Here is a 26992-nt window from a genome sequence, read left to right as displayed (position 1 = left end):
TTGACCCTTGTTTCACCGCGGTTTGATGTGGGTGTGATTCTTATCTGGTGACACGCAGCGTTGGTTGCCTAGATCGTGATTTATATGGGCGTCATTGGGCGTGCGCGACAAACGGGTTGTCCTGTTATCGTTCCGACCAAAGAGTTTACTTATACTCTTCGGTTTCCGACAGTCTGTCTAACCTTCAAATCCGCCAGTGGAAATTGACATCGGTAAACTAACCTACAATGTATACGCCGGACGCGGAGGAGAAGCGTAATGGACGGCAAAACTGACAACTGACTGATATTGATAGTGTGAAATTGCGTAGGGAAAAAATCCGCACCGTTAACATGATAGACTCAATATCGTGGAACAGTGCGAGGGATGAGGCAATTCATCGAACGGTCGGAGAAGCGCAGCTAAAAAAGTATGGTAACTTTTTTAACAAATCAATCGAGGATTCAAGCTGGGTTCCTGACACATCTCTGAAATACGTCATCCAAGGGCCGATCCATCTCGTTTACAACCCCCGCGAGGACATTACCATAATGGACATGGTAGAAATGGAGAACAAAACATTGGCCAAGCTTCTCGCGGCGGTCGCGGGTACTTGCAGGGAAATCAGACTACTGAAAATCGAAGGTAATAAATTCTACCAGAGGCTACTCACCCAGGGCGAACGATGCAGTGTTGACGAAAAGGGGGACGACGTCAATGTCTTGTTATCAATTCTGCAGGACCTGTCAGCATACGTCAAACGGGTATCGCTTGTCGCAAATTTGACCATCCAGCAGCTGTCGAATCTGACGGGCAATGCCTATGATATATACTTTCCACTGGTCATTGAACATCTGGTTGACTTATTTGTAACATTTGTAACTCTAGATGAGATCATCGTCGCTCAACCTTCGCTACTCGATACTTGGGATCAGTACTGCGTCCGCGCTAGCACAATGCTCCACAATTCTGAGCAATTCAATATACCTGGCTCAAAGTTACGTACTTTTGAAAAGCTGCTGAAAGATCTGCGCCATCAACTTTTGGCTAACAATTTATTTCTCGGAGCTATCGACAGGGCGATGGATGTGAAAAAAAGCCCAATAATGCAGAATCACTTCGCTTGTTACCTGAAAAATACTATGCTGGATGTGGAAAAGAAAGCCAGTGACAATTTATTGTTTAACAAAAACTGGATACGTACAAATGTAGGGGTCGTCGTCATTGTCAAATTGTTCGGAACTGTAGATAAGAAGATTCTTAAGAGGCTTTGCGAAATGAATAAAAAATACTACTCTATTACTCTGATTGGCAATATTATCTGGATTCCAAATAAATTTTTGGCCAATTCAGTCCCAAAAGAATTTGGCTTGGTAGTCGGTTCGCAAGCCGGGGAAAAGATCCTTGCCTCTAAGATCCAAAGATTGCCAGAGGTCACAAATTCCCTGGCTAGAAGGGCGACCCAGTGGTCAGTCGAGATGCAGAACATTATCGTGCATCCTGTTGAGAAATTTCACCAATCTGATCTGGAAAGAAGGTGCTGTATGCTTATTGAGTTTGTAATCCTGGTGCAGCAGGTAAAAGAGAATATATTTTTCACCACCAATCTTCACGCTGCTCTGCTAAAACCAATGAGCCGAAACATTGTCCAGCTTGTATGCAGACTCATAGAAATGCAGAAGTCACTTGAAACAACGTTTTACACTTTCGGCTCAGTCATTATTCAGTCCCAGAGCCATGTTATCCAGCATCTCTGTTATCAAATATTGGTCATCCTCGAAACGGCCAAGAGAGGACTGATGCTTAGCAAGGACAAAGGATACAGCAGGGAGCAGCTCGATACTATGACATTGATAGGCCTTGGTATGAGACTAATGAATGGTCCCCCGACAGACGACAGGAGGCTGATAACACGCTGCGCTCTGGCAGCTGCTAGCCAACTGACAGACAGCTTCAAAGAGGAAGAACTAGTCAAATTGAGGGGATATCTGGACGCCTACGATACTATCGCAGAATTACATGACCTGGTTAGGCAGGCTTGCGATTACTCTAGCGTACTCTATCATCGAAGCATGCTGCCCGCTTACTTGAGCATGGTCATAGATGGCAACTCAGATATAAGTCGGATTGTTCATTTACTCGGTGCACTAAATAGTGCAGTAGCGGATCACGAGCCTCCCAACTCCGTGGGAAGCAGAAATAAAGAGCATAGGGAAATGCTAGTGAAAAATGTGCTAGAACCAGCCTGTCACGAGATTGAAACCAGCCTGAGGTTACATGTTCACGCGCATCTCAAGCTGGATGACTCGAATCCATTCAAGATTGGTGCTGTTGATTCCAACAGGATAGTCAGAGCCTCTCCACTGCCTGTTGCTGATAATTTCTTAAGCCCAAAGAGGTTCATCGAACATTATTTGGACAGCATGTTTTACAATCTCACCACCGTGGCTCTACATGACTGGAGGACGTACGGAACAATGCGGAGATTAGCTGGCTATAAACTGAATCTAGAAATGGTTCAGGATCATTTACCAACACAGAATTTGGAACAGGGTTTAGATGCGCTTGAAATAATGAGAAATATAGACACATTCGTTGCCAAATACTTGTACAACTTAAATACACAGACTTTCATAGAGCGTACTAGTTCTAATAAATATCTGAACACAATCGGGATAAGGCACATAGCGAACTCGATCAGAACCCATGGCAACGGAATAATGAGCACTACAGTGAATTTCGTCTATCAATTTCTCCGTGCGAAGCTACACACATTTTCACAATTCCTATTTGATGAACATATAAAATCACGATTAATACGAGATATCAGATTCATCAAATTACAGAGAGAGAGCAGGGCGACTCCTTATACATATGAGAGAGCTGAGAAGTTTCAGAAGGGTATACGCAAGCTTGGAATGACGACGGATGGTCTCAGTTATCTAGATCAATTTAGGATTCTGGTATCTCAAATAGGGAATGCCCTTGGTTACGTTAGACTGATTCGGTCTGGGGGTTTGGACGCTTGTTCCAACGCGATTGCTTTTCTTCCCACAATTAATTCTGACACTGTGTTTGAGTCGACATGTAAGAAGCTGGACTTTACAATAACTACACAAGCTGCCGGAAAGCGGCTCGACGATGACATTGCAAATTTAGTGCAAAGCTTCACGGAAGGAACACAATACTTCAGACTACTGGTAGATGTATTCGCTTCTGCATTCCGCGATACAAAAAACGTCCACTTACAACAATTTTACGCCATCATTCCTCCACTCACACTCAGTTATGTCGATAATGCTCTGGGAAACAAAGAGAAAATGTCTAAAAAGAATAAGACCGGGGCAGCATTTACCGACGATGGATTTGCAATGGGAGTCGCATACATTATTGCCCTTCTTGATCAGAACACGGAAATAGACGGACTTCAGTGGTTCAAAACCGTCGAGGAACAAATGACTCGAGAAAGAATAGCGGCGCAGCATAAAGACGATTGTGGCGACGAAAAATTACAACAGACTAGAGCTTTAACATTAAAATGTCTGGCAGAAAGAAATGCTGAGTTTCAACTTCTCTATTACAGCCTTTCGGGCGCGCGAGTATTCTTCAAGCAGCCGGATACGTAGTCCCTCTGAGTCATTAGCTATAAGTTTCAATGTTAAATTTGAAAAACACGTTTGAATATTATAACCAAGCGTATAATAGGGACTTTCATAACAAGCATATAATACCATGCTCTGTATTGCGAAATATACAATTTTTAAGTAACTCAAATAAACGGCTAAGTTTATACTGATACTAGTTTCAGTTTGTCCTTCAAATGTGTCATCTCACCTTGGTACGAAACTAGTACACTGTGGGTATCAGGTTTTCCATAAGTGTGACTTCAATTTCTGTCGCGCAATTTTTTTATTGGTATGTCTGACGAATTTCAACGTCTTTGCTATATTTTTCTTACTTATAAACTGTACTAAAGTAACAGTATTATCGGTAGTATAATACATTCGACGATTGGTAGACAGATAAATGACTAGATATGCCGATCGAAAGAGATTACATTGCTTTTACAATCCTAATATTGAACAGTTCTCTGATAAGCACACGGAATGATATTGAAACGAGGATGGTTACGGTTTATCTTGACGCACGAATTCAAAGCTAATCGTTTAGAGTTATTAGCTTCTGCCGCGGGACTAACCCCAAGTAGTTCATTTTATGCATTAAGTAGGTATTAAATTTGATTCCTGAATAACTACGCAATCAGTAAAGGGTCCTTTGTGAGGTAAATTTTCATTTGATTCCAGAGAAATGAAATTCGACGACTAAATATCTCTGATTTAATTACGTGTAAGAGCTACCAGATCCTTGAAGTGTATCCAGGGTATTGACTATTTCCAACAATATCTCTTCACCTCAATAATTACCAAGTTTTTTGTGATTATAGCGACAATATAAGTATACGTTGGGTTATTATTTTAATATAGCTTGTTGAGAATTCCATTTGCTTGAATTGTTATATTTTCTTTCACTGATTCTCTCCTACTTGCGTGACTAGAATCTTTGCTTTTCTTCAAAAACCAGTAACATTACTACTTTTTTTCTACACCACATACATTTCTAACCTGAATATTATTCAATCTGGTCAGGATAACGATGTTGACTAGAGATTATAACTCTGTTCCTTTCAAGGAAGTACTGGAGAGCAGGCGGAAGCCTAGTTTTGAGATCTGGATACCTCCTCAGATTCCAAAAGGTCGTCACACGATGGTGTGGGTGGTAGCAGCTGTCTTCCACCACGTTTCTTACTCCGTGTAAACACCTTGGTGAGCTGGGCAAATTTACGCCGCGAAACTGTAACAGTATGTGAAAAAGTATTTAAAAGTTTAGAAGCTTCTTCGGCAAAGCAGGCCTCAGCTTCAGTTTATTGAATAAATCCCGTTTCTCAATACCTTTACCCATATTTCGTAATCTTTCTTTGAATAAATCCTCATCGTCGTGGCTTACTGTGCCTGCAGATTTCTCACATTCGTCTAATTTAGTATCTACAAAAAAAACAAAAATAATGGTCGGATTAATCAGTATCAGACACGGCGTACATTTGCTCTTCTTTATAATTTGCCTGACTCATCGACTGACCGCTGGCCAAGGTGGAAAGAAAATCTTCATTCCACCTCAGTTCTGCCATGAATTCTTCGTTTTGAAGAAAGATTGCAATACGTTCGTCCTCCAGTGTGGAGCTTTCTAATGCGCCGCCAGGCTCCGGCATTTCGCAGCTCTCGCTCCACTGCCTGGGAAGCCTCAGAAATGTGTCTGGCAACGGACCTAGCAAGGGAGGCTGCCACTTGTGAATAGTCTTCAGCGACTTGCAAGGCTCGATTTTAGCCTGATTATCTTCAGATGAATCTTCGCTCTGCTCAATCTCACTTCTGATCTTTTCATTCTCGTTGTCCGTGCTCATTGCCAGTAGCTGATCGATAGTTGTGTCAACTGCACCCTGGTTCGAACGTAACACAGCCTGGAAAAAAATATGAGCCAAGTTTAAAATATTCTGTATGTATTTATTTCAAATATACGTGGAGGTGTTGGGTGTAAACAAGGTGGTACCTCGATAACGTCATCGTCCATCTGTGGAAACATGTTTTTGAAGTCAGCCATTGCCTGGTAAAATTCCAGGGTAGTCTGTTGCTGTTCTGCAGCAGACGCCATGGCAAAGGTGCGCTCTCTTACTTTTGCATTACCAACGCTGCGACGGTCGAGCGATTATAGCCTTTGTTGTATCACGTGGAGCGGTGACTTCGTCGCAAACAATAATATCCATTTTGAAATATTTTTCGCACGTATAACGCACACACATACGTACTCCCCGCGACACGGAGCACTTCTAATTTGCCGACGCCGCGATTGCTCCGACCCAGTGCAAACTATTGTATATTGCCCGGCGCACTGCTGATATCCTCATAGGATTTCCAACCCCAATACGCAGAAAGATCTCGCATTCTGGCATAATAAAGAACTCATCATCATCACTTTACCCGGATTACAAACGAGCTGCTGTTATGACAGTTGCGCATCCCTCTCAAATCCACTCGGCTCTTCGGTTCGGCTTCGACTGCCCGCTCATGCACGCTGCTGCACGCTCTAACTGCTGCTAGCGTGAAGTAAGTAGTTACGTACACGGTGCTGCCAAGGTGCGGGCATGGTAACTAGAGGTGAGGAGTCCGAACGCAATGCTAGCCAAATGGTCGGTGAAAGTGATGAACGATCCGCGGATTGTAACCGCCTGGCAGCGCTACCACTGCGGGCACCGTCAGCGCGGTGATTTTTGAATCGTCGATCCTCACGTATGTATCCTATTCGTAACCAGGCACTGGTATCGCTTGCGGATACATCCCGAACTACAAGATCTTTCATCACTGTGCGTTCGGACTCCTTTCCTTTAGTTCAGCCCCCTGAAATCACCACTGCTCGTATACTAAAAAATTGTACGTGTTTTGTCCCCGTTTTTTAGTTCCTCTACGTGGCGCTAGTAGATTTCTGACACGCTCGCTACCCTCGCTGACCACGTGCGAGCTTGTCAGACAACTACTAGCGCCACTAGTGGTGGAGATTGGCGGCAGAATCGAGGGACATTTTGCGAACCACTTTTAGCAGCGTGTATCAGGGGGCTGCTCTAGTCTCCATGGTGCGGGGTTCCTAAATAAATAGTACCACAAGTCGCCAAAAATCGGCGCACAGGTAGCCAAATGTAGCCAATTTCCCAACTAACAAGTAACCCCTAGGGCCCCTAGGCTGCAGCGAAACGAAATTTTGCTACCAGGGCGTCTCAACCACGGAGTAGTATGTCTCAAATCGAACAATTGGCGGATATAAAAATGTGACGATAAAGATGAAGAAGGGTCTATTCTGAATTATAATTTTATCATTTTATCGGACATATCAGAATCTCCCGTTTCTTATTATAACTACACATTTACGTTTTAAATTGAATGCAGAACCGATCATAAAACGATTCCCGGTAATCTACATCCAATTGTATGAAGGACTTCGGAAAACACCAGAATAAAAAATGGACAAATTATTACGTACCTACATTTATTATCTCTTAAAACGCTTGTACTTATAGTTTTTCTTTTCGATCAAGGCATATAATATATAAGCCCTATTGAAAATTATTCAGTGATGCCGGTATGCTGCGAGCAGTGACCAAAAGTTGTCTGTTTTGCAGTTTCAATTACGCCATATTTATTCTAAAATCATGCCCTATTTATCATCTTCGCGGTTTTATATCGAGTATATGCTGACCTAAGTGATTCATATAGCGGTTTCCCGTGACTAGGAAGATAATTGTGAGTGTAAATATTCGTTAATTTGATGTACAAAGTCGGTCGAAATAATTGAAATAACCTCACGATGGCCGTTGCCCGGTTTTATTAGCGAAAGATAGACATTTTATTCGAGATTTACTCGGGTTTTGAATATACCGTACAGAACAAAGATGAGAATATCTTCATGCAATTGTGAGAGAAAGTCGGTAATAAATAAAGTGCATTCAATTGGCATTCGTTATCAATGCTTGTCAACGTCCTAGTTCGTGGTCAACGGATTTTGGCGGGATTCGTGACTTATACTGTGGGGTTCGAGTCGTACAAACAACAGACAATCGGTATAAAATTTTTCTCTCTTCCCTCCAATTTAACGGACGGGTCTTGGCGTGCCGTTACGGTATGGTTGTTATTTCTCGTTATTAAAGTGAAAGAAATATGAAAAGTAGCCGCGAATATTCAGATTTACATCTGCAATTTGTCGTGTGAAGGGATTCGGAGCGCAGAGATAAACACATAGCAGTTAATCGGCACCGCGAAGTCGTTTAGGCTGTGAAGAAATTCACAGAGTCAATTTTCATTCGTTGCCAGCTAAACTCAAGTAACAATCGAAATTATTTTCGCAAGTTCTAATCCTCTGTTCTCGATCGTCTCATTAAAATGTAGTCACGTTAGATCTTAGCAAGTGCAGCGCGTAATTTAAAGACCGCGTTTATTCTATTTGCGGGGTGAAAAATTATGGTGGGTTCTCCATCGATGATATTCTTTGTCGCGTCAAGCAGTAATCGTTTTTTCAGCGAACGAGTGCCATTTTAGGATAAAGCAATTTGGGTTTTACAATGATATTCAGCAATACCGATCACCCTGCGGATCGTTTAATACTAAGTTTATTCAGTGATACTTCCGAACAGAATATAAAATTTCTTCAGTATTCTCAATGGGAATATAAAATTTGTTAAGTGTTATCCACAGGAATATAAAATTTATTCAGTGTCCTCCACAGGAATATAAAATTATTCAGTGTTCTCCACAGGAATATAAAATTTATTCAGTGTTCTCCAAAGGAATATAAAATTTCTTAAGTGTTCTCGATGGGAATAAAAAATTTGTTAAGTGTTATCCACAGGAATATAAAATTTATTCAGTGTCCTCCACAGGAATATAGAATTATTCAGTGTTCTCCACAGGAATATAAAATTTGTTACGTGTTCTCCACAGGAGTATAAAATTTGTTAAGTGTTATCCACCGGAACATAAAATTTATTCAGTGTTCTCCACAGGAATATAAAATTATTCAGTGTTCTCCAAAGGAATATAAAATTATTCAGTGTTCTCCAAAGGAATATAAAATTTATTCAGTGTTTTCCACAGGAATATAAAATTTGTTACGTCTTCTCCACAGGAATATAAAATCATTCAGTGTTCTCCACAGGAGTATAAAATTTGTTAAGTGTTATCCACCGGAATATAAAATTTATTCAGTGTTCTCCACAGGAATATAAAATTATTCAGTGTTCTCCAAAGGAATATAAAATTTATTCAGTGTTTTCCACAGGAATATAAAATTTGTTACGTCTTCTCCACAGGAATATAAAATCATTCAGTGTTCTCCACAGGAGTATAAAATTTGTTAAGTGTTATCCACCGGAATATAAAATTTATTCAGTGTTCTCCACAGGAATATAAAATTATTCAGTGTTCTCCAAAGGAATATAAAATTTATTCAGTGTTTTCCACAGAAATATAAAATTTGTTACGTGTTCTCCACAGGAATATAAAATTTGTTACGTGTTCACCACAGGAATATAAAATTATTCAGTGTTCTCCACAGGAGTATAAAATTTGTTAAGTGTTATCCACCGGAATATAAAATTTGTTACGTGTTCACCACAGGAATATAAAATTATTCAGTGTTCTCCACAGGAGTATAAAATTTGTTAAGTGTTATCCACCGGAATATAAAATTTATTCAGTGTTCTCCACAGGAATATAAAATTATTCAGTGTTCTCCAAAGGAATATAAAATTTATTCAGTGTTTTCCACAGGAATATAAAATTTTTTGGTGTTCGTCACGGGAATATAAAATTATTCGGTGTTCTCCACAGCAATATAAAATTTATTCAGTGTTCTCCACAGGAATATAAAATTTGTTACGCGTTTTCCACAGGAATACGAAATTTATTCAGGATTCTCCACAGGAATATTTAATTCACGACAGAAAGGACTGGCATCGGTGAGTCTCATGAATTTAAAAAATTACTCATTATTGTGACTGTCCACTATTTGAAAATGTTCAGTTGTACCATGATAAAAGTATTCGAAACATTACACTTGTAATTAAGTTACTAATATCACTTATATATCAGCACGAAATGGCAAACATTTTGAAGCGTTTCACATTTATCTTGAAAAATAGGACTACTTTCTGTTAGCGAAATATGGGGGAGATTTACCTCCTTCTACTCTATCTACAGTTTGAACAAACTCTGAAAATTCGAGGTATAATAACATTCACATCTTAATTATTACTATCTCCATTACGGTGGCCCTTAATATTGGTAAAAAACATTTTTTTTCCCTCTCAACCCTTAAATTGACTCGGAATATTAAAAAATGATTCTTAAAGTGAAATCCGCTCTTAATTTTAATATTAACCCGTGTCCCAAAGGCCCTTTAAAGGAGTTGAAATCGATTTTTTTTTTTAAATTTTTTGATCATTTTGCATATAAACAATGAAATAACATTGTATGGCAACTTAAACTAATCTAAAAGTAATTTTACCGCATTCCGCACATTATCTGAATTTCTTAAGGTGATCCGGACATTAGAGCAATGTAAAGATAAAATGCGGAATTTTTGATATGTTATTAATCACTAATAAATACGTGTAAAATAATTCTTTTTAATTAGATAAAATGAGAGATTATTTGATTTGAATTTGAGAAGCAGAAATAAGGACTGTTTTAAGGAAAATTTTTAGTGGGAAAAAAAGGTGAAACATCTACAAAAATGAGCTGGAAATCAATGTAACATCTCCGAACGTAATTATTGCCAATATAGCGTTGTGGTTTTTTGATCCGATTACTTTTCCATTTTCTCGTATCTATTTCATGTCAAAAAAGTAATGCTGTCGAAATACGGATAACGGCATTTATTTTCGCAGGAAAAACTGTGTAAAACTTTTTTTTTTCAAATTTTTTACCTTTATAATTACTCTTAATCGATTTTAACTCCTTGAAAGGGCCTTTGGGGCACAGGTTAATATTAAAATTAAAAGCGGATTTCACGTTTAAAAATCATTTTTTAGTATTTGGAGTCAATTTAAGGGCCAAGAGAATTTTTTTTTTTTTTTTTTACCAATATCAAGGGCCACCCTAATCTCCATACAACTTTTCAACCTTCGTTAACTAATTAATTAAATTTTAATCACATGATGAATAATTTCGCATTGTGAGGTATTCGCTCGCATATACTATGCTCAAATATGCATTAAATTAAATTTGAATCCGTTGTGCAAAAAAAAAAAACGCGATCGGTGTGACGTTGGCTGTAATTACATTAGGTATAAAGGGTATAAAAACTACTGACCGTATTAACTTTGCTTCGCGGGTAAAGACATCGTAGCAGGAGCTGAAAAACAGGGGCGAATTTGCCGTATTCTTTGGCAATGCCGACCCGATTTAACACACCCCAAATATTCCATAAGACGAGTCGGTAAAAGCACCCAGGTAGCATTCTATCGTAAGTTCACGTTACGGCCATCACCTTGGCGCATGCATGACTCTGCGGGCAAACTACTCTCCGTCTGTTACCGCAGTTGTAAGAAGACTTGCACACCTGCGCTTCCGAAATGGCTCCCTGCAGATTTGCGGCATGAGACGTGTGCTCTGCCTCGAAAAAAAAAAAAAATTTTTCTCCGATGCCTGAGACAATTTACACCATACACGTATCAATTGACGTGCGATCAGCAGCTTCGGCCTTTTTTTCGTAGCTGTTCACCACGGTGCGGTTCCGATATACTTATATTCATGCATGACCACAGGGTCAGTTGCATTAGAATAGAGTTGGAGTCGGGTCGAAATTCAGTTCAGAGTTAAGAATTGGCGTTTGGTTACAATTTGCGAACCGAATGTTCATTTAAACCGCTCTCAAATTTGGACACGGTATTGAACATTTTCTGCTGTGTTCGTAAAAAGTCGAACGGAAAGTTATTTGCTCATTGGCTGGCGTTTATCCCGCGTTGCGCAGTTTCGCCGGATGTTGGCCCCACGGGACGCCACTCTTCACGCACGTAACAAGAGCAGACTACGCAGGCCCACATACAATAATCACACTTATTATTTGCCCGATGGGTGTTAACAAAAAGTGTAACAAATAAAGTGAATCCAAATAGAAGAATTTTCGTGTTGTTGCTGAAGGAAGGAAAATTATATGGGGAGCCAATGTTTCGAAATTGAAATAAGAAACGAAACTATGCAACGATATTTGTGTTATGTATTATTTGCATTTACGTAATTTTTTTCCCCAATAATCTGTCAATTAAATAACATTGCCGATCTCTTGTCTCTCTGCCGCAAATTGAATAGCCATTTGTCGCCTAGTTTTTGCAAGGTTTCTGTGACCTGTGCAATCTAAATTTTCCTGGTAGCACTTCGCCCTGCAACACTGTCGACACAGCTTGTATTCACATTTGTATCCCTGAAGAGGTAGACAAAATTAAGATGAAAAGACACGAAGAAACAAAGTTATTCAATATCAGATTATTCAACTTTGAGTACTGACCAATGGGTTTGGACAACTGGTACATAGATCTGAGCCACGTTTAACAGACGCAGACTGTCTATTCGGTCGCCTAGCGATTCGACGAAGTTTCTTGAGTCGTTTTCTTGAAATCTCGTTACCATCTTCGTCCTTCAGGTTCCTCTTTATCGTGCTATTTTCCTGTTCACTTTTTTTTGCTTCCACCTTGATTAGGTGCTTTTGGGGCGAATCCCGCACGTACGGCTGGCATAACCACGGCGGTAATTTCAAATTGTAATCTGCCGCGGGAAAACACAGAAACAGCAGGGTCGATAAACGTTGCATTGCCAAAATGAAGGAATTATTAGTTGTAGAATATATTCTGGACAAACCATTGCTCTTATCATCCCACAGCATGAGGCCTTCATGGTAGGGCAAATATCGAGCTCTAAGAGCCTCCACTACACCTCTAAACGATTCCATTGTAGAATTTCTCGCCAGGTTTGCCCTTGCCTCTTCATTTCCTGCTAGACAAAGTCTACTCTCTAGTTAAACGTATGCTGTAACTTTATACAGAATAGCAATGGTATTCATGATTTCAGGCGAAAGCGGGATTCTGAACAGTTTTCATTGATAGAGATTTAGAAATTCATTGAAAAATGTGATGCGTAATGTTAGCATGATATTCAAGTAGGACATACATGTGTTGAAATAATTTGAATAAATGCCCGCGTATGAAAGAGCTTGGGGCAGGATATCTTTCGACGAGGTCCAAATACTCTGACGCAGGTTCCCAAGCTGGTGGATAACGCCCTTCAAATATACAAGGGTTGTACAAATTTCCCTCTGCGGACATAACTCCTTCGACATTTGTCTCCTTAATGCATCGTTCCGCGTCCTGTACTGTCTGTATGTTACCATTTGCGAGTACTGGGATTTTAACGCGTTCTCTATAATCCAAATTAGAAATAAAATATGAGAACTGTAATTTCTTTGAAATTCTGTTTCCTTTCCTTTCGTTTGCATGCACACACACACACACGCGCGCGCGCTCGTACGTACGTACATATATACATACATACATGCATACATGCATACATACATACGTACATACATACGTACACTAGCCAAAATATTCAAGAAACGGGGACAATTACCTGACAGCTTTGATATGGTTCCAGGATGCTAACCCTGTGAAAGGCCCCTTCTGATCTCTGGTTCGTCCATGAACAGTGAGCATTGCTGCTCCGGCGTCCTCAAGCATGCGAGCGTAATCGATTGTCTTATTGATATCGGAAAAAATCCTTAACTTGCAGGTAACGGGAATCTTTATTCCTTGGCTCAAGATGCGCACTGAAAAGGGAAATCGATTATTTTTATTACAAATAGAAATTTTTTTCCTTCCGGATCTCTTCTGCAAATGCATATCGCGTGTAGTCACCGATGTTTCTCAGAAGCTCCCAGTCATCTTGGAGGAATGCCCCGTAATGACCACGCTTTGCTATGGCTTGTGGACAGCCGAGATTAATATCAATGGCATCGCAGTGAGGCTCGGCAAGGAGGGCTGCTTCCAGCAATATTTTCGGATCATTACCGCAAAACTGCGCAAATGAAAATATAAATTTTAACGGTAATGTTGCAGTGATGCCATTGCGTGAACAGCACTACATAGAATTCAGCATTAAATTCATTAATTACACAGCAACTGATGTATGTACCTGTACTATCAGCGGACGGTCTTCCGCGGAGCTGGCGAGGGCCTCGCGGCGGTATTTTGGATCTCTGCAAAAGACCGAGGAGTGTAGCATCGGAGTATAGCAGAGTTGAGAACCGTGTCTGCGGGAGAGCAATCTCCATGCTAATTCGCTGGCGTCCACCATAGGAGCGATCACGTACCGCGGAGATCCGAGTACATCGCGCCAAATGTTCCTTTCCGTTTTAACGAAGGTAGCGTCGACTTCGGCAGTGCCGGTTTCCATCTGCGCCATTGAAATCAACGAAACATAGTGGAAAACAATTATTGACGGCCAAATCAATTCTAGGAAAGGATGCTACAGAAATTTTCGTTCAAGACGCGATGAATCGCTCGTTAAGGGTGAATTCCACGTTTAAGAATTTGGCGAACGATCGTATGGCCAAATTTACACGACGTGCAGTGCGGTATTACAGTATATTCATATAAACAAGTAGAGAATGACCCGTCTGCATGGCACTAAAGTGCCATCTGTATACCGCGATCTCGGATACTGCCATTCGTCATACTATTCCGTCGATATTCGTACCACTCTGTGCGGTAATTTTCTAACAATCATTTATACATGTACGATTATACAATACCATGGTTCTCAGCCCCTGTATTATGCGTATGTATACACCGTACATATTACCGACATCGGGAAATAAAAATTATACCAGTGTTCATCGTTATCACATACCTATATTGAATTAACATAATAGCAGCAAGAATGAAATTTACCCAGACATTCACATAAATGAGATTCAACTTGTATACCTAAAGAGAGAGGTATTGGCTGGAAATGGTATTCGAATAGAGACAACGTTTATACGTGATAAAAATTTACTACAGAGTTATTATTTGTCACATACGATGCAGTATTTCCGCAAATGCCCCCAAGTACGGGTTTATGTGTCTTGAGTCTACCGCCGCGCGCAGTATTGCCGACTCAAAATGATTGTTTGGTGATTGAGAACAAATAAACATGCAACCCATGTAAAGTGAAGAGCTGAGAAACCGATTTCGCCAGTTATCCGATCCAATTAAAACGGATCCAGGCCGGAGAGCAGAATCAACTGTGCTTTGCAGCGTATCGGGGGTACCGGGTCCTCTCCTCAGGGGGCCATAAGATTCATGTAATTATCGTATTTATTCATTATCATAATGTCTACAGTACGTATAATCCTGTATGTATGTACATTTAGCATAATACAAATATTGCGTATCGCGTATATAATATGTATAATTTTAAGTATACGTAGAAAACAACGACATAATGGACGGATACAAAGTTCGTTGCGTAGAGCTTGCAATAATCAACTGCATTGCGTTTAACAATACCTGAACTCTCCACAATTGTACTCTTTATAACATACAAAATCAACAAATCAGAGGGAATTAGCCTGAGCAACATCGTCCGCATCAGCACGAGCAGGTGTAACAGTGTTATCCGTGTAATCGCGATTCACCGAAGACGAGCTCGAGGGTGGGAACGGGAAGTGGTTAATTTTGGGCGGTGTTCTGGGAGAGGCGGGTTTCGAGAGCTCTGATTCAGGAATCGGGGACAACTGGGCGATCTCCGTAACATGCGGGCCCATTTTGAATCTGGGCCTCTTGGAGAAGGACGTTCTCCTTATTCTGAGAGGTGGCTGACTCCTTCTAGGCTGCGGTACCGGCGCGGGGACTGCACTGGCGATGGACTCAAAGGCCACGGGAATTTGCCCCATCTTGTGCCTGGGTACGAGGACCAACGGGGGCAGCTTTAGCGGGGGCCTCGGTTTGTCATCCCCGGATAAAATCGTCGACGCGCTCGACGGGGATTGTAACTTGGGAGTTTCCTTCTTGTTTTCACCAACCCCAACGTCGCTCGCGGAGGGATTTACCCTGTTCTTTCTGGAGCGAGGGGCGGGCGCCTCGCTGGCAACGTAGCGTTGTCGCGAGTTCCGCCTGAGTCTGGTACGGAGGAAGTACCGTATCCTGCGTATGGTGAGGCAGGACCTGGGGCCGCGTTCCTTGCCCGAGGGCGAGGGTAAGGATAACGGCGAGTGGGGTTTCCGCTTCGTCCGCTTCTCCGAGCCCGCGTTTTTTATCGAAAAGCAACAGGATACCGGGGAAGGGGTGGACGGCTTGAGCTCAACGAGTTCCCGGGGTCGTTCGGCCTCGCTCGAAATCGTCTGCGACGAGACCTCGATCGAAGTCTCGGTGTCGCGGGTTTCGTACGAAAAGTAGAGGTGAAAGTTCGGCCGCTCTTTGCATCGGGGCCCCCCAGTCTCCTCGGCACCGCAGAGCTGGGACCGCTGATGGGTGGAGCAGATGTAGACGCTGCGCTGCTCGCTCATATCGGGGTCCACCGCGACCGGTGCTGACGGAGCGTTCCGGAATTGGTAGCGGGGCCGCTCTGGTTCCTCAGCAGTCGCGACTCGATTGGTACAGAACGCGGGACACTTCCGGGCCCGGGCTTTTGCCGGCGGTGCAGGAGAAGCAGCTTGAGCCGCCATCCGCTCGCGCTTTTCGCGCACATACTCGTAGGTCGTGAGACCGAGGCAAGCGATGTAGCCGTGGAAGAAACAGAGGTGAATCAGGAGGGCGGCGGCTATCGCCGAGAATATTCCGACGAGGGAAATTACAACGAGAGACCCTGTTCCGGGGGGCTGCTGGGCCAGCGGCGGCTGCGTCGAGTTGTCCATTTTCGGGCCCCAGCCGGCCAGGTCAGCGTGGACCAGGGCTAACTCGGCGAGGGATATCGCGGCCACGGCTAGGGCTGCGACGACCGCCGATACGAGGCAGACGATGAATGCGGGATAGTTTCGGCCCCCGACACAGTTGTTTAGCCACTTGCAGTGGTGATCGAAATGGTCGACGCACTTATTGCAGACCGAGCAGTGCTTCGTCCTTCGACCGGTGTTTATGTTGCACAGGTGGCATCGGCCGTCTTCAATCACGTGGAGATGCCGCGCGCGGTCCAAGTCCGGCACGGTCTTGCGCGACGACTGCGACCGGAGCTGCGGTGCCGCCGGGTCGATGAGCAGCGCCACGAGGTGCGCGGCTACGTGGAGTGAGAACGTCGCTCCGAGGAGGCCCGAGCCGACCGGTTGTACGCCCGGACCGAGAAGCGGCAGGACCACCGTGAACGTGCCAACCGCGATGCCCACAAGCGCTATCCACCCGACCACTTGTTGGGGGTGCAGCGGAAGTTGGAACCCATTCGCACGTCGCACTCGCGGGTTTCGATCCGAACCCTTGACGCGGACCGAGCACCACCACCACCACCACGACCACCAGCAGCAACAACGCGGCGCTCGCCAGATTCCCTTTCGCATTCCGATCAAGTTCTCTCATCCTCCCTCGTCGTCGGGGTAACCTCCATTTTTTCTTTTCGTTTCGGAAACGAAGCTTACAGTCGTTGGACGCTCGCTGAGGAGTCTATCCGAGACTGAGAAAGACGACGTTCAGAGCCGTACGACATCCCGGCGACGGTGTCGGTATAGCCGCAGAGCCTGCCTCCGCCCTGTGTGCCTCGCGAATCGATAGTGGCATGGCAACCTCATTTTATTGGTATCCCTCCAAAACTGTTATACGTACAGCGTGTACGGATGGTCAGCTGTTAGCTGCCTCTGTGCATATTACAGTCATCCGATTTACTATACATGCATTGTTCTTCTATTTTACAACATTCTCGCGGGTGGCTGGAGAGGAGAAAAAGTCTGCGATTCCTACAATTAGGGTGGGCAAACCGGTCTGAAGCGGGCGTCGCGATGCAGATTGTAGCATAATTGTACTGCGCGTAGTTCGGTATCCTTGTATTGTATTCTATGTTCGGAGAATGAAAAGCATTATTTATAGAAGTGTCTTGACACTTGAGCTGCTATTTGTGCTGAATTTCTTTTTTTATTTGTGAATATAGTTCTTAGTTTCACGATTAACGTAACGCCTTTCGCAGATTCCAATTCATCTCTTCTCGTATGATCTCTGTACGATACCTATGATGTATATACCTTGCGTAAAATTTGTAATGAATAAGATATCGTCCAGCGAGGGCGAGTCGGTAGATTAGTCGATATTTTATAGAGAAGAAAATGTAGCGAATGTGTTTTACAATGGATGTACACAAACATACATACGTAAGAAGTGTAACAATTTGGTTAACCTTTAAAAGTCTATTCAGGGCCCTGCAAGAAACTAATTGGCAATCTTGTATGAGAATATTTGCATCACGGATTACAGAGTCACCTGCTGATATGTGTTTGTGGAAAAATAAAAATTCGGATAAAGGAGATTGATCAGCAAGTCAGGAAGTACTGATATCGTGTACGTGTGTAAACCAACCTAACCTAACGTCCAAGATCAGTTTAGACGCGTGATTACCGCAATTACCCCGTATTCCCAATACGGAGGTACTGTTACCGTCAACAAAATACTGTTTCTGAAAATAAAATGAACATCGCGCCCAAGCTATGTTATGTGGGGGACAGAATTTTTAGGTTAGTGGCGAACAACTTTGTTCACGATGAACTGCAAAGGTTGAAGCGAATAAAAGAACTATAATTTGAAGTTTGCACTTACAACTTCGATCATACAACGATGTATTGTGTGTGGCGTGATACGATGCCAAAGCGGACTTTTCGCTCTAGAGGCACATTATCACACGGATACAAAATTGCGGAGAAAAACTAAATTAGGTAGTACAGACCTCATATTCTGACACCACTGACACTGGCTACGGTCGATCACCTGACGGAATTCAAACAAACTAGTTACGAAATAGCGAAACATTTAAGTTTATTGAGATAAATTTAAATGATCACATTATGACTATAATCGGCAGTCTGAATAGATGAAAATTCGAATCTACCATGTTATGTGATCGCATGAAATAAAAAATTCACGATTTCGAGTAATGCTTGAAAGGTTTGAGATGCGGAAGATGTGTGAATATGGCCGCCGACCTTGGATTAAATCGGGAGTCAAGTTTTGATGAGACCATGGATAACTTGACACTCTCAAGGATTACGGACATTTAGCCAGACATTAATAATGAGATTCTAGTGAAAAGATATCGATTAGCCGGGCAGTACAGAAATCGGTAATTTCCAAATTGCCTGCAAACAACTCGTCGCACCACTCCCGGGATTGGCGGTCTCTACATATCTGTGGTCAAAGTAGTTCTGGTGTTCGTTATTTAATCGACGCAAGTAAACGCTTCGGACTGGCGACGGACCCACAGATTATTAAACCACTGACCCTTGGCTGTATTGGCTTTCCTCATGCATCTTGATGGCTTCTTGAAGAAACTCTTTACGCCGTTTCAGTTCTTTGTAGTATAATTCCAATTGCGCCTTGCAATCGTCGATTTTCTTACCCTTGTCTGACAAGGCGATGGTTCTGCTCAACAGTCTGTGCAGCTGAATAATAAAACCATATTAAATAAAATAATTTTTTCTTTTCACATTGTACGAACGAAAGCGTCAATGGATCGCTGTAACTTTCTGTAATTAGACAAAATCTACAGATCTTCATTGCTATTAATCAACTATAGTGCTACCTCAGCATCGGCTTGAAAAACATCATTTGAGGAATTTTCAGAATTGAAGTAAACTTTTCTATTGTAAAGTTCCGCTTCCTCTTGCAGTATCATAGCTTTGGCTTCTTGAATCCGTGTGTTCTCTCTGATTAGTTCCTTTGCTTGTTCTATCAGTCTTCGAGCCTTCACGAGACACACAAATATATTTACAGTCCTATGTCGATTACCAAACGAAGTAAGCATCTAAAACTAGCCTGCGCTGAAACACACTTCAGTGGATGGATTTGGTCCAAAATAAAGACTGCCAACTTCTGAAAGTGCAAAGGAATCCTGACATTTTACACTTTCATTTTCCGTGCTTTTTTCCATCTCCAATTGCCGCTGCATATTTAAATTTCTTTCAAATTTTGATCATTTATGTCACACATCTGAATTTGGTTCTTTCACAGCTGCAAAGAAACGAATGCGCTCATAGCAACATCAATCGCTTGTTCAATCATTTGAAGGCACCCAATGACTGTAAGCAGAAAGGGAAATCGGGTCTGTCAGTTTGTTGTCATTTAAGAAAATTAAACTAGATAGACGAAATTGAAAACTATGGCAAAGTGATGTTATTCGTGCCAGGTTTGTTACACGTGCATACGTGTGTGCCACACATAAATGCGTATAAGCAAAAATGTGAGCCAATCATAGAAGTTTCATAACTTTATACATGTGTACAGAAAAATTTTAAATTATCACAGACAGGTCCATTCATCTGCTCATTCGCTGATTGTAATTTTTGTTTTTTGTTTTATTCATTTGAATAATACAGGTATGTTAGATTAATGATTTCGAAAGATACAACTTATGCAACACTATTTCTGTTCTTCTCTAGCATTGAACCGAGAAGGTTGAACCTTAGTGGTACTTGTAGTTTCTGTGATTTTCTGAAAAACAAAAACATGAAATTATTGAATGTAAGCTGAATTAAATGGGTTGTCATATTTCATCCTTAGTTTATGCTAGCAACTCACTAAACTTTCCGTAGTTGATCGTGTAGAACCATATCATGGCCACCGTAGTTATCTGGAAAAACGGAGCGATCCCACCGCGTTTCACGTGTAGGTACTTATGTTGCCAACGCCACCATGCTGAAACAAATTGTCACCGTTGTTATTCAACATTTGAGTAGAGAACATTGAACATCAGGAATAAAGAAGGAGCTGAGCGATCCTACAGCTTCGGCAAATACTACATGAAATAAAATATCGTGAATAATTTTCTAGTACTCATTAGCAAGATACAATGATAACGATTTATTTTTAATTTGGAAACCGGTAATACGTTTAGGAAAGGATTTTTCAGGGATTAGAAAATTTCCTGCTTACGTAATTAGAATCGTTCAACTTCGATCAATTTATAAGGTTATGCAATGAGTTTTGGCAGACAAGATGGCTGCTGATTTTCCAAGGGTTACACATAATTCGATCAATTTCTGATGGCTATTAGTGCAAGGATTTTTTTCTGACGAGTCCATCAATCCCGGATCGACGACACACGAAAGTTTATTCCAATTACCTCGAGAAACTGCAGCTACCATTGCCCTCGGACTCTTATTGCGACGACTGAGCCATGGTATCAATTCGTTGAGTTTTACCTGGCCGAACGGAGTGTCCGCTGTAACATAGAAGTTCGATCAGTCATCATTTCGCAAATAATATATCACTTCGTTTCACATGAGGCCGTTAAACTTACGTTTTCCGTAATATCGCGCCGGATCGTATGGCCCGTGAATAGACCGATTGTACTCCGCGGGATAATCGCCGAACCCCATTTTTGATAACCGTGACCTGCTGGGCCTGCTAACTGCAACAGACGTCTTTGAAAGCCGAGTTTAGCGGACTGAACACTGGCTGGCGCTTTAAGCGAAATACATATTATCTGGTAAGTTACATACACATGTAAACCGTACAACACATAGATATACCATTATTTCCGACGGCGTTTCAGTGCCGGATCGCAGGGTGGCGAAAACTAGGATCCACTAGGATCCTTTATTCTATGTTTGAGTAACATTGAGTAATTCGGATGATTTGGAGTTTCCAACGGATAGGACGCGATGAAAGTCGAATATTGAATTGTGGATAGACGGTAAAAATACAATGAATGAAAGGTCTTTCGGCTTGTTGCGAAGTACGCTAGTTAGATCGAAAAAATCTCTTATCCACTGTTATTTTCGCCAAGTCGCACGTGTAGGTATGAATGTAACTGCTGCGATGCGCTCGTGCTGAATTTAGACTAATTTGGTTCCTAAGAATAAAATATTACTTCTGCAGGCGAAGAGATAATGAGCGAAGCTTAAATAATGACAACCAGAAACTGGTACTCATGGAATTTGTTTCGCTACATTGTAAGACGTAAGGGCACGTATTCATCGAAACCTAACCTGAAAGAGCTCCTCTTGAAAATGCCGCGGCCACAAAATCATGTCCAGGAGATGCGGAACCATCGGCTAAAACTCAAAGAAAAAGGAAAAAAATATTTACCAGGCATTCTTTATCTCCAGGTAACACATTTAGAGCAAACCGCAGTTGTTTGAATTTATAAGAAGAGCACAGCTATAACCGCCGTACCTGTTTTCCAAAACAGGTCCTTGGCTCTGGCTCGCGAGGCTCGCCAAGGTCTCTTTATTTTTTCACAGACCGAGTGAGATACATGTTCAACTGCAGTGAGGGGACGCAGAGGCTGGCCCTGGAGCACAAGTGTAAATTAGCAAAACTAGAACACATATTTATAACAAGGCCAACTTGGGAGAATCTGGGTGGTTTACCGGGCCTGGCATTGTCTGCACAGGATGTAGGCGTACCTCAATTTGTGTTGCACGGTCCCCAGGGAACAGACGAGCTCTTCGCAGCAGCGGAGAGATTCATCATCTTGAAGAGCCTGGGAGTTTCGCTGCACGATTGCAATTGTGACAATATGTACGAGGATGACGTTATGACAGTCAGATATGTTAGACTTACTAAAAAAGACTCGGGACTCGAAGAGTCTGACTCTGATCACAGCTTGGAGTACACTGACGATGACACGGATTATTACGCTCACGAAGTTAATCGCAATGGCAAAAGACTCAGGCTAGTGAACAAAACTGAGCAGAGGTCCAAGATCAGGGAGTCATTGAACTCCAACCCCAGGATAACTGATGCAATGGCTTATATTTGTAAACTCAAACCTCGTCCCGGTGCGTTATCCCTTATTAAATGTGTCGAGGAAGGCGTACCATCCGGCCCTCTGTTGGGTAAGCTGAAAGAGGGGGAAGATGTCACTTTAGAAGACGGCCGCATAGTGAAAAGCGCCGATGTTCTGGCACCTGGGGATTCTGGATCAGTCATTATTGGTAATTTATGGCAAACAATGAATCAATTGCCCAGTTTTGATATGCGTTTATTTGTTATTTAATCTAGTTTTGGAGTGCCCCACGGTAGACTACCTTGAATCATTAGTGGAAAACCCCGTTTTTGAAAATTATCAGCAGTCGACTGCCGAGGAGGATAACATTCCATTCTGCATTGCGCACTTTACACCCGTGGAAGTGATGGCCGATCCACATTACAAAAAGTGGATGAATGATTTTGGCCCTGGACCAATCCATCTGGTATTGAACGAACAGAACGATTGTCTCGGGAGCGAAGCTGTTCATAGAATGCAGCACAAGCTGCATTTGCTCCATCCGACCATATTCCCATTTCTCAGTGAGCAGGGTTTTGACAAAGAGAACCCCCCAGACCAAAAAATCGTTGAAGACAACGAGGAGAAACTGGTTGAACAGTTAATAGGGAATTCTAGTCGTTCGCCGGTAGAGAATTTATATAGATTTTTTCATACGCATTTAATGACAACAAAGTGAAAAAGTACTGTTATAACGAAATCGAATGAACTAATTTTTATTGAATTTCGTAGATATCTGCGGCGAACATTGAGCCTAACGATAACACAGTTATTCAGGCCAAGACATTGCATTGCATCCATTTGCGCCCTAAGAACGGATTGGATCGCAGTCTGGAGCTAAAATTACAGCCCAAAGAGTATGCGGATGAGGCGATGAACAACGACGGGTTTCTCGATGCTCTAGCATGCCTTCAGACTGACATAAATTTGAAGATGAAAGAGCTGGGCGAGATTGCAGAGTATCCAAAATTAATTTTTCTAGGCACAGGTTCATGCGCACCTAACAAGCACAGGAACACCAGCGGGATTCTTTTTAGAATCACCGAAAACAGCAGCATAATGTTCGACTGTGGGGAGGGCACTTTGACACAGCTGATGAGATTTTATGGCAAGAGCGAGGCGTACAGAGTTCTTGCCAGCATCAAGGTTTGATATTTTATTACTTAAATTTTTTATAATCAGATGGTTGAGATTGAAATAATACCTAGCTTCAATCTTGCCTACTTTGTCATTTTGCAGGCGATTTATATTTCTCATTTACATGCCGATCATCACATGGGATTGATTGGACTTTTGAAAGCTAGAATGTGGGCAACGGAAAAACCAGCTTTTGTACTTGCACCAAAGCAGATATCTGCTTGGCTTAGCTTCTATCACAGAAGATTTGAGCCGATATTGGACAAATTCACACTAATTGCAAACGGAGACCTGACACTGAACAGCCACAATGAATTATCAACCGAAAAATGCAATAATTTATTCGCACAATTAGGAGCAAAAGATGTAAGCACGAGGAACGTCAAGCACGTGGCAAATTCTTTTGGTGTATCTGTCACGCTAAATGACGGTTTCAAAGTAACTTACAGGTCAGTAAAAGTGCACAAAGTACATACATTTACGTTCAGCGAAATTAGTCTCACATGCTTACTATGTTTGTGTTTAGTGGCGACACAATGCCTTGTCGAAGCTTGGTTGACTTAGGCCGAAACAGCGATCTATTAATTCACGAAGCTACAATGGAAGATGAGCTAGAGTCCGAGGCACGGCTGAAGTTTCATTCCACAATTTCACAGGCAATCAATATTGGCCAACAAATGGATGCAAAATTCACTCTGCTCACCCATTTCAGTCAACGGTATGCTAAGATACCTATACTTCCTGACGATGCTGGAAAAACGGTTGGCATTGCATTTGATAACATGCAAGTGAGAGTAGGAGAACTGCCTATACTTCCGCTCCTCTATCCCGCGCTACGTGTTATGTTTTCGGAAGCTTGGGAAGAACTTGATAACAAGGCTACAAGAAGAAAACTTCGATTACAATATGGTTCAGAATAGACACACCCATCATTACATACTAAGGAGAGGAAAAATGCCTTGAATGAAATGGCTTTCGTTCAAACACAAATTGATGTAGATTCCATTATTTTGTGTTCATTTGAAGAATGATTTACAACAATGCTGTTTGGCTAATTTTGAATAATATCCTTACTCATTATTATACGTTAATACGTGTAAGTAATACTACCTGATACAATTCGTGTTGATAGGTAATAAGAGCGGTAGTAAGTATTTACATGTATTACTAAATATTGTAGTAATCAAGATAACAATTCGAAGCGAACGTACCTGAAGCATTGACATGTATCCATAAACATGCCAAACAGTAAGACATGAGTGAGGTATCACAACGGTACTCTGTAACTCAGTGTGGTAACTGGGTGTTTTGTTTCGGACAGTTTGGCAAACCATAGACATGTCTGCCTGTGTGGCAAACATGTGGCAAACATATTGTACTATCCGCACCATATCACTGTGATCAGCTACCTCAGTTCTAAAATGACACATGACAGAATTTTGTTGTGCACGGGCAGGCATATGTCAGTTTTTATCTGTATAAAATCGATGACTGTAAAACTGCATTTTAACGTTACGTGAAGTGAATTTCATAGCTGCAGGAAACAGCTCGACGAATTGTCCCATCATCGCGGAAACAGCAAGGACATCTCTTTTTTTTCCGCGAACTTTTGAGATTCGAAACTAATTTTGACTAGTCTCAAGTCATTGCAAAATCAAGAAATCAGAGATATCTCTGTGGTATGTATAACATTGTTGTCCAATACAGTATACGAGCGCAAGTATTAATTCAAACTCTTCCCATTCGCAGACTTTGTAGCCAAAAGTTGAACAACAAAGACACAGAAATATGTCAAGTAAATAAATTTATGATGGATACTATAGAAAATTAAAAAGCTTGTGCAGACTATCGCCTGGGTTTTCTTTGTTGCGAAATTTTGAATCTAGGTAGAGAGTCTTTCTTAGCTTCTCTGAGAAGTGTTGTTGATGCTAGATGACATTAGCGATATATCTGTATCCAGTGATGACCAATTTGTGGCAGCAGAGTGTTTTACTGCAGTTTATTGACTCCAGGACAAACCAGTCGTAACCCCCCGAAAGGTAAGGCAGCCAGATTGTATCTGTAATATGGTATTTTTCAATCGATCATTCCGGAAATGAAAACACAAAAGCACGGGAATTTTTAAATTGTTTCTCTTCCTTCTTTCATCATGTAGCGCGTTTAAGGAGTTGATTCTGGTATTGTTCGAAATATTCAAAAAATTTTCCATAAATTCAAGGGGTTTTTTAATGCCTTACTGGTTTTTTGGACAAAAAATGTTTCGCCTCGAAATCAATTTGTATGACCCATTCAGGACTAATTAGACCCCCAGAAACGCAACAAAAAAAAAGTCCTCAAAAAGAGCGTAGAATCAACAGCACGGAAATTACGAAGGAAATCTTTCGTTTCTTGCCTATAATTCCTGATTACTTGTTTGAAGCGTATTCGGACTGCACGCAATCGATTACTCTTGCAAAATTACTTTGTTATAGTGCATCATAGAATTCATTCCAGTATTTTTCCAGATCGTCAAAATTTTGGCCCAATATCCAAAGGGGTTAGCCTTACTTTTTTGACCAAAAAATCCTCAAGTGTGTGCCTTTCCTAAGAAAATTAAGCCATCTAGCAAGCTGTTACGTGTGTTCGGTTAACTTTTAAAAAGCGTTAGGCGCACCACGCTCTTTCATTATAAGCGATATTAATTTCAAACCATTGCGCCTAGTTCGAAAGGATCAACGAATGGAAGTTTCTACGCCTTCAGTACGAAACAAAAAATTAAGTTTCGCACGTAATTCGAGCCTGAAACAATCGCGCTTCTCACAGGTTAAATGACAAGGGATTGTCCTACGCGGTTCATTCCTACACATTGCGAATTCGACTACTGGTAATTTTGTCAGGGAAATCGAATGCAAGCAGTCTAAGGTCGCTATGAACAGTGGATTAAAAGTTAAAACAGAAAAACGAACGATTTCCTCAGATCCCAGTTGTTGATATTACAATGTTTCAATCCATTTTGGGGGATTCTCGTGGTCCAATTTGTCCTGAAAGAATTAATTGAATGAATTGATTCAACGACGAAAAGTTTTCGACACGAATTGGCTGGAATAAATTTATTTGGACACTATATATCGACGTACTTTTTTTTATAATAAAACGATTACGCCTAGTGTAGACTCGGTGCGAGCAGCGATTCAAAAGTAAGAGATGAAAAACAGAAAATCTCTTTGTACGGCAGCCGTTCCTCGTTTAGCTAGTTGAGAGAGCCTCACTTTCCGTGATCTAAAAAACATTGACTCAGCTGCACTTACCGAAAAATTACTCATCCTCGGTTGCAAAGCCGTGATGTCTAGGCATAGTCTCGATGTGAA

At 41.7% G+C, this 26992-nt stretch overlaps 6 protein-coding genes across 15 annotated transcripts; 2 read left to right on the top strand and 4 right to left on the bottom strand.

The window, feature by feature from the left end:
• The first annotated feature begins 2 nt into the window (after positions 1-2).
• On the top strand, positions 3-4542 carry LOC124302195 (WASH complex subunit 4). Its single transcript, XM_046758063.1, has one exon. It carries the CDS (start codon positions 333-335, stop codon positions 3603-3605), a length of 3273 nt encoding a protein of 1090 aa, XP_046614019.1. The 5' UTR covers positions 3-332; the 3' UTR covers positions 3606-4542.
• Positions 4468-6178, bottom strand: LOC124302228 (CUE domain-containing protein 1). 2 transcript variants are annotated; one of them, XM_046758159.1, is made up of 4 exons: positions 5584-6178; positions 5116-5494; positions 4935-5021; positions 4468-4830 (listed from the first exon to the last, which is right to left on the bottom strand). In XM_046758159.1, exons 1-4 carry the CDS (start codon positions 5683-5685, stop codon positions 4694-4696), a joined length of 705 nt encoding a protein of 234 aa, XP_046614115.1. In that variant the 5' UTR covers positions 5686-6178; the 3' UTR covers positions 4468-4693. The 2 variants fall into 2 exon arrangements, with proteins under 2 accessions (XP_046614115.1, XP_046614114.1); XM_046758158.1 differs by having other exon boundaries at positions 4929-5021; positions 5584-6176.
• A 3182-nt stretch (positions 6179-9360) lies between these two features.
• Positions 9361-25493, top strand: LOC124302204 (ribonuclease Z, mitochondrial). 5 transcript variants are annotated; one of them, XM_046758101.1, is made up of 7 exons: positions 9361-9535; positions 21617-21846; positions 21930-22677; positions 22745-23136; positions 23241-23654; positions 23748-24094; positions 24172-25493. In XM_046758101.1, exons 2-7 carry the CDS (start codon positions 21646-21648, stop codon positions 24563-24565), a joined length of 2496 nt encoding a protein of 831 aa, XP_046614057.1. In that variant the 5' UTR covers positions 9361-9535; positions 21617-21645; the 3' UTR covers positions 24566-25493. The 5 variants fall into 5 exon arrangements, with proteins under 5 accessions (XP_046614057.1, XP_046614056.1, XP_046614055.1 ...); XM_046758100.1 differs by lacking the exon at positions 9361-9535 and adding an exon at positions 21096-21224; XM_046758099.1 differs by lacking the exon at positions 9361-9535 and adding an exon at positions 21275-21431.
• On the bottom strand, positions 10590-19936 carry LOC124302218 (tRNA-dihydrouridine(16/17) synthase [NAD(P)(+)]-like). 5 transcript variants are annotated; one of them, XM_046758137.1, is made up of 11 exons: positions 19569-19936; positions 19320-19481; positions 19019-19179; positions 18468-18508; positions 13761-14021; positions 13484-13643; positions 13200-13395; positions 12744-12992; positions 12435-12580; positions 12085-12341; positions 10590-12000 (listed from the first exon to the last, which is right to left on the bottom strand). In XM_046758137.1, the coding sequence occupies exons 5-11, from the start codon at positions 14019-14021 to the stop codon at positions 11842-11844; spliced, it is 1428 nt and encodes a 475-aa protein (XP_046614093.1). In that variant the 5' UTR covers positions 18468-18508; positions 19019-19179; positions 19320-19481; positions 19569-19936; the 3' UTR covers positions 10590-11841. The 5 variants fall into 5 exon arrangements, with proteins under 5 accessions (XP_046614093.1, XP_046614094.1, XP_046614092.1 ...); XM_046758138.1 differs by lacking the exon at positions 18468-18508; XM_046758136.1 differs by lacking the exons at positions 19019-19179; positions 19320-19481; positions 19569-19936 and having other exon boundaries at positions 18341-18997.
• Positions 14797-17499, bottom strand: LOC124302211 (palmitoyltransferase ZDHHC11). Its single transcript, XM_046758119.1, has one exon. It carries the CDS (start codon positions 17095-17097, stop codon positions 15166-15168), a length of 1932 nt encoding a protein of 643 aa, XP_046614075.1. The 5' UTR covers positions 17098-17499; the 3' UTR covers positions 14797-15165.
• Positions 20071-21171, bottom strand: LOC124302234 (putative ATP synthase subunit f, mitochondrial). The gene is made up of 4 exons (XM_046758177.1): positions 21036-21171; positions 20859-20957; positions 20315-20431; positions 20071-20227 (listed from the first exon to the last, which is right to left on the bottom strand). The coding sequence occupies exons 1-4, from the start codon at positions 21112-21114 to the stop codon at positions 20199-20201; spliced, it is 324 nt and encodes a 107-aa protein (XP_046614133.1). The 5' UTR covers positions 21115-21171; the 3' UTR covers positions 20071-20198.
• Positions 25494-26992: the final 1499 nt, after the last annotated feature.

The sequence above is a fragment of the Neodiprion virginianus genome, chromosome 4, assembly GCF_021901495.1.
Source record: "Neodiprion virginianus isolate iyNeoVirg1 chromosome 4, iyNeoVirg1.1, whole genome shotgun sequence".
Classification (NCBI taxonomy): Eukaryota; Metazoa; Arthropoda; class Insecta; order Hymenoptera; family Diprionidae; genus Neodiprion; species Neodiprion virginianus.
Note: the sequence above shows the minus strand (reverse complement) of the source record. Positions and strands in the feature narration are given on the sequence as shown.

Bases quoted from the DNA above. Each gene is read 5' to 3' on its own strand.
- LOC124302195 (XM_046758063.1), top strand. From the start codon at position 333: ATGATAGACTCAATATCGTGGAACAGTGCGAGGGATGAGGCAATTCAT.
- LOC124302228 (XM_046758158.1), bottom strand. From the start codon at position 5,685: ATGGCGTCTGCTGCAGAACAGCAACAGACTACCCTGGAATTTTACCAG. The intron at 5,022-5,115 runs GTCAGTCGATGA...TTTTTTTTGTAG, and splicing joins TCTTTCCACCTTGGCCAGCG to ATACTAAATTAGACGAATGT. The intron at 4,831-4,928 runs GTATTGAGAAAC...ATACTGTTACAG, and splicing joins ATTACGAAATATGGGTAAAG to TTTCGCGGCGTAAATTTGCC.
- LOC124302211 (XM_046758119.1), bottom strand. From the start codon at position 17,097: ATGCGAAAGGGAATCTGGCGAGCGCCGCGTTGTTGCTGCTGGTGGTCG.
- LOC124302218 (XM_046758136.1), bottom strand. The intron at 12,993-13,199 runs GTAATTGTCCCC...TTTGGATTATAG, and splicing joins AACCATATCAAAGCTGTCAG to AGAACGCGTTAAAATCCCAG. The intron at 12,342-12,434 runs GTTTGTCCAGAA...TTCCCGCGGCAG, and splicing joins GTGGGATGATAAGAGCAATG to ATTACAATTTGAAATTACCG.
- LOC124302234 (XM_046758177.1), bottom strand. From the start codon at position 21,114: ATGGGGTTCGGCGATTATCCCGCGGAGTACAATCGGTCTATTCACGGG. The intron at 20,432-20,858 runs GTAATTGGAATA...AATTTGTTTCAG, and splicing joins GGTAGCTGCAGTTTCTCGAG to CATGGTGGCGTTGGCAACAT. The intron at 20,228-20,314 runs GTGAGTTGCTAG...TTTGTTTTTCAG, and splicing joins GATCAACTACGGAAAGTTTA to AAAATCACAGAAACTACAAG.
- LOC124302204 (XM_046758101.1), top strand. From the start codon at position 21,646: ATGACAACCAGAAACTGGTACTCATGGAATTTGTTTCGCTACATTGTA. The intron at 21,847-21,929 runs GTAACACATTTA...TTTCCAAAACAG, and splicing joins CAGGCATTCTTTATCTCCAG to GTCCTTGGCTCTGGCTCGCG. The intron at 23,655-23,747 runs GTTTGATATTTT...GTCATTTTGCAG, and splicing joins GAGTTCTTGCCAGCATCAAG to GCGATTTATATTTCTCATTT.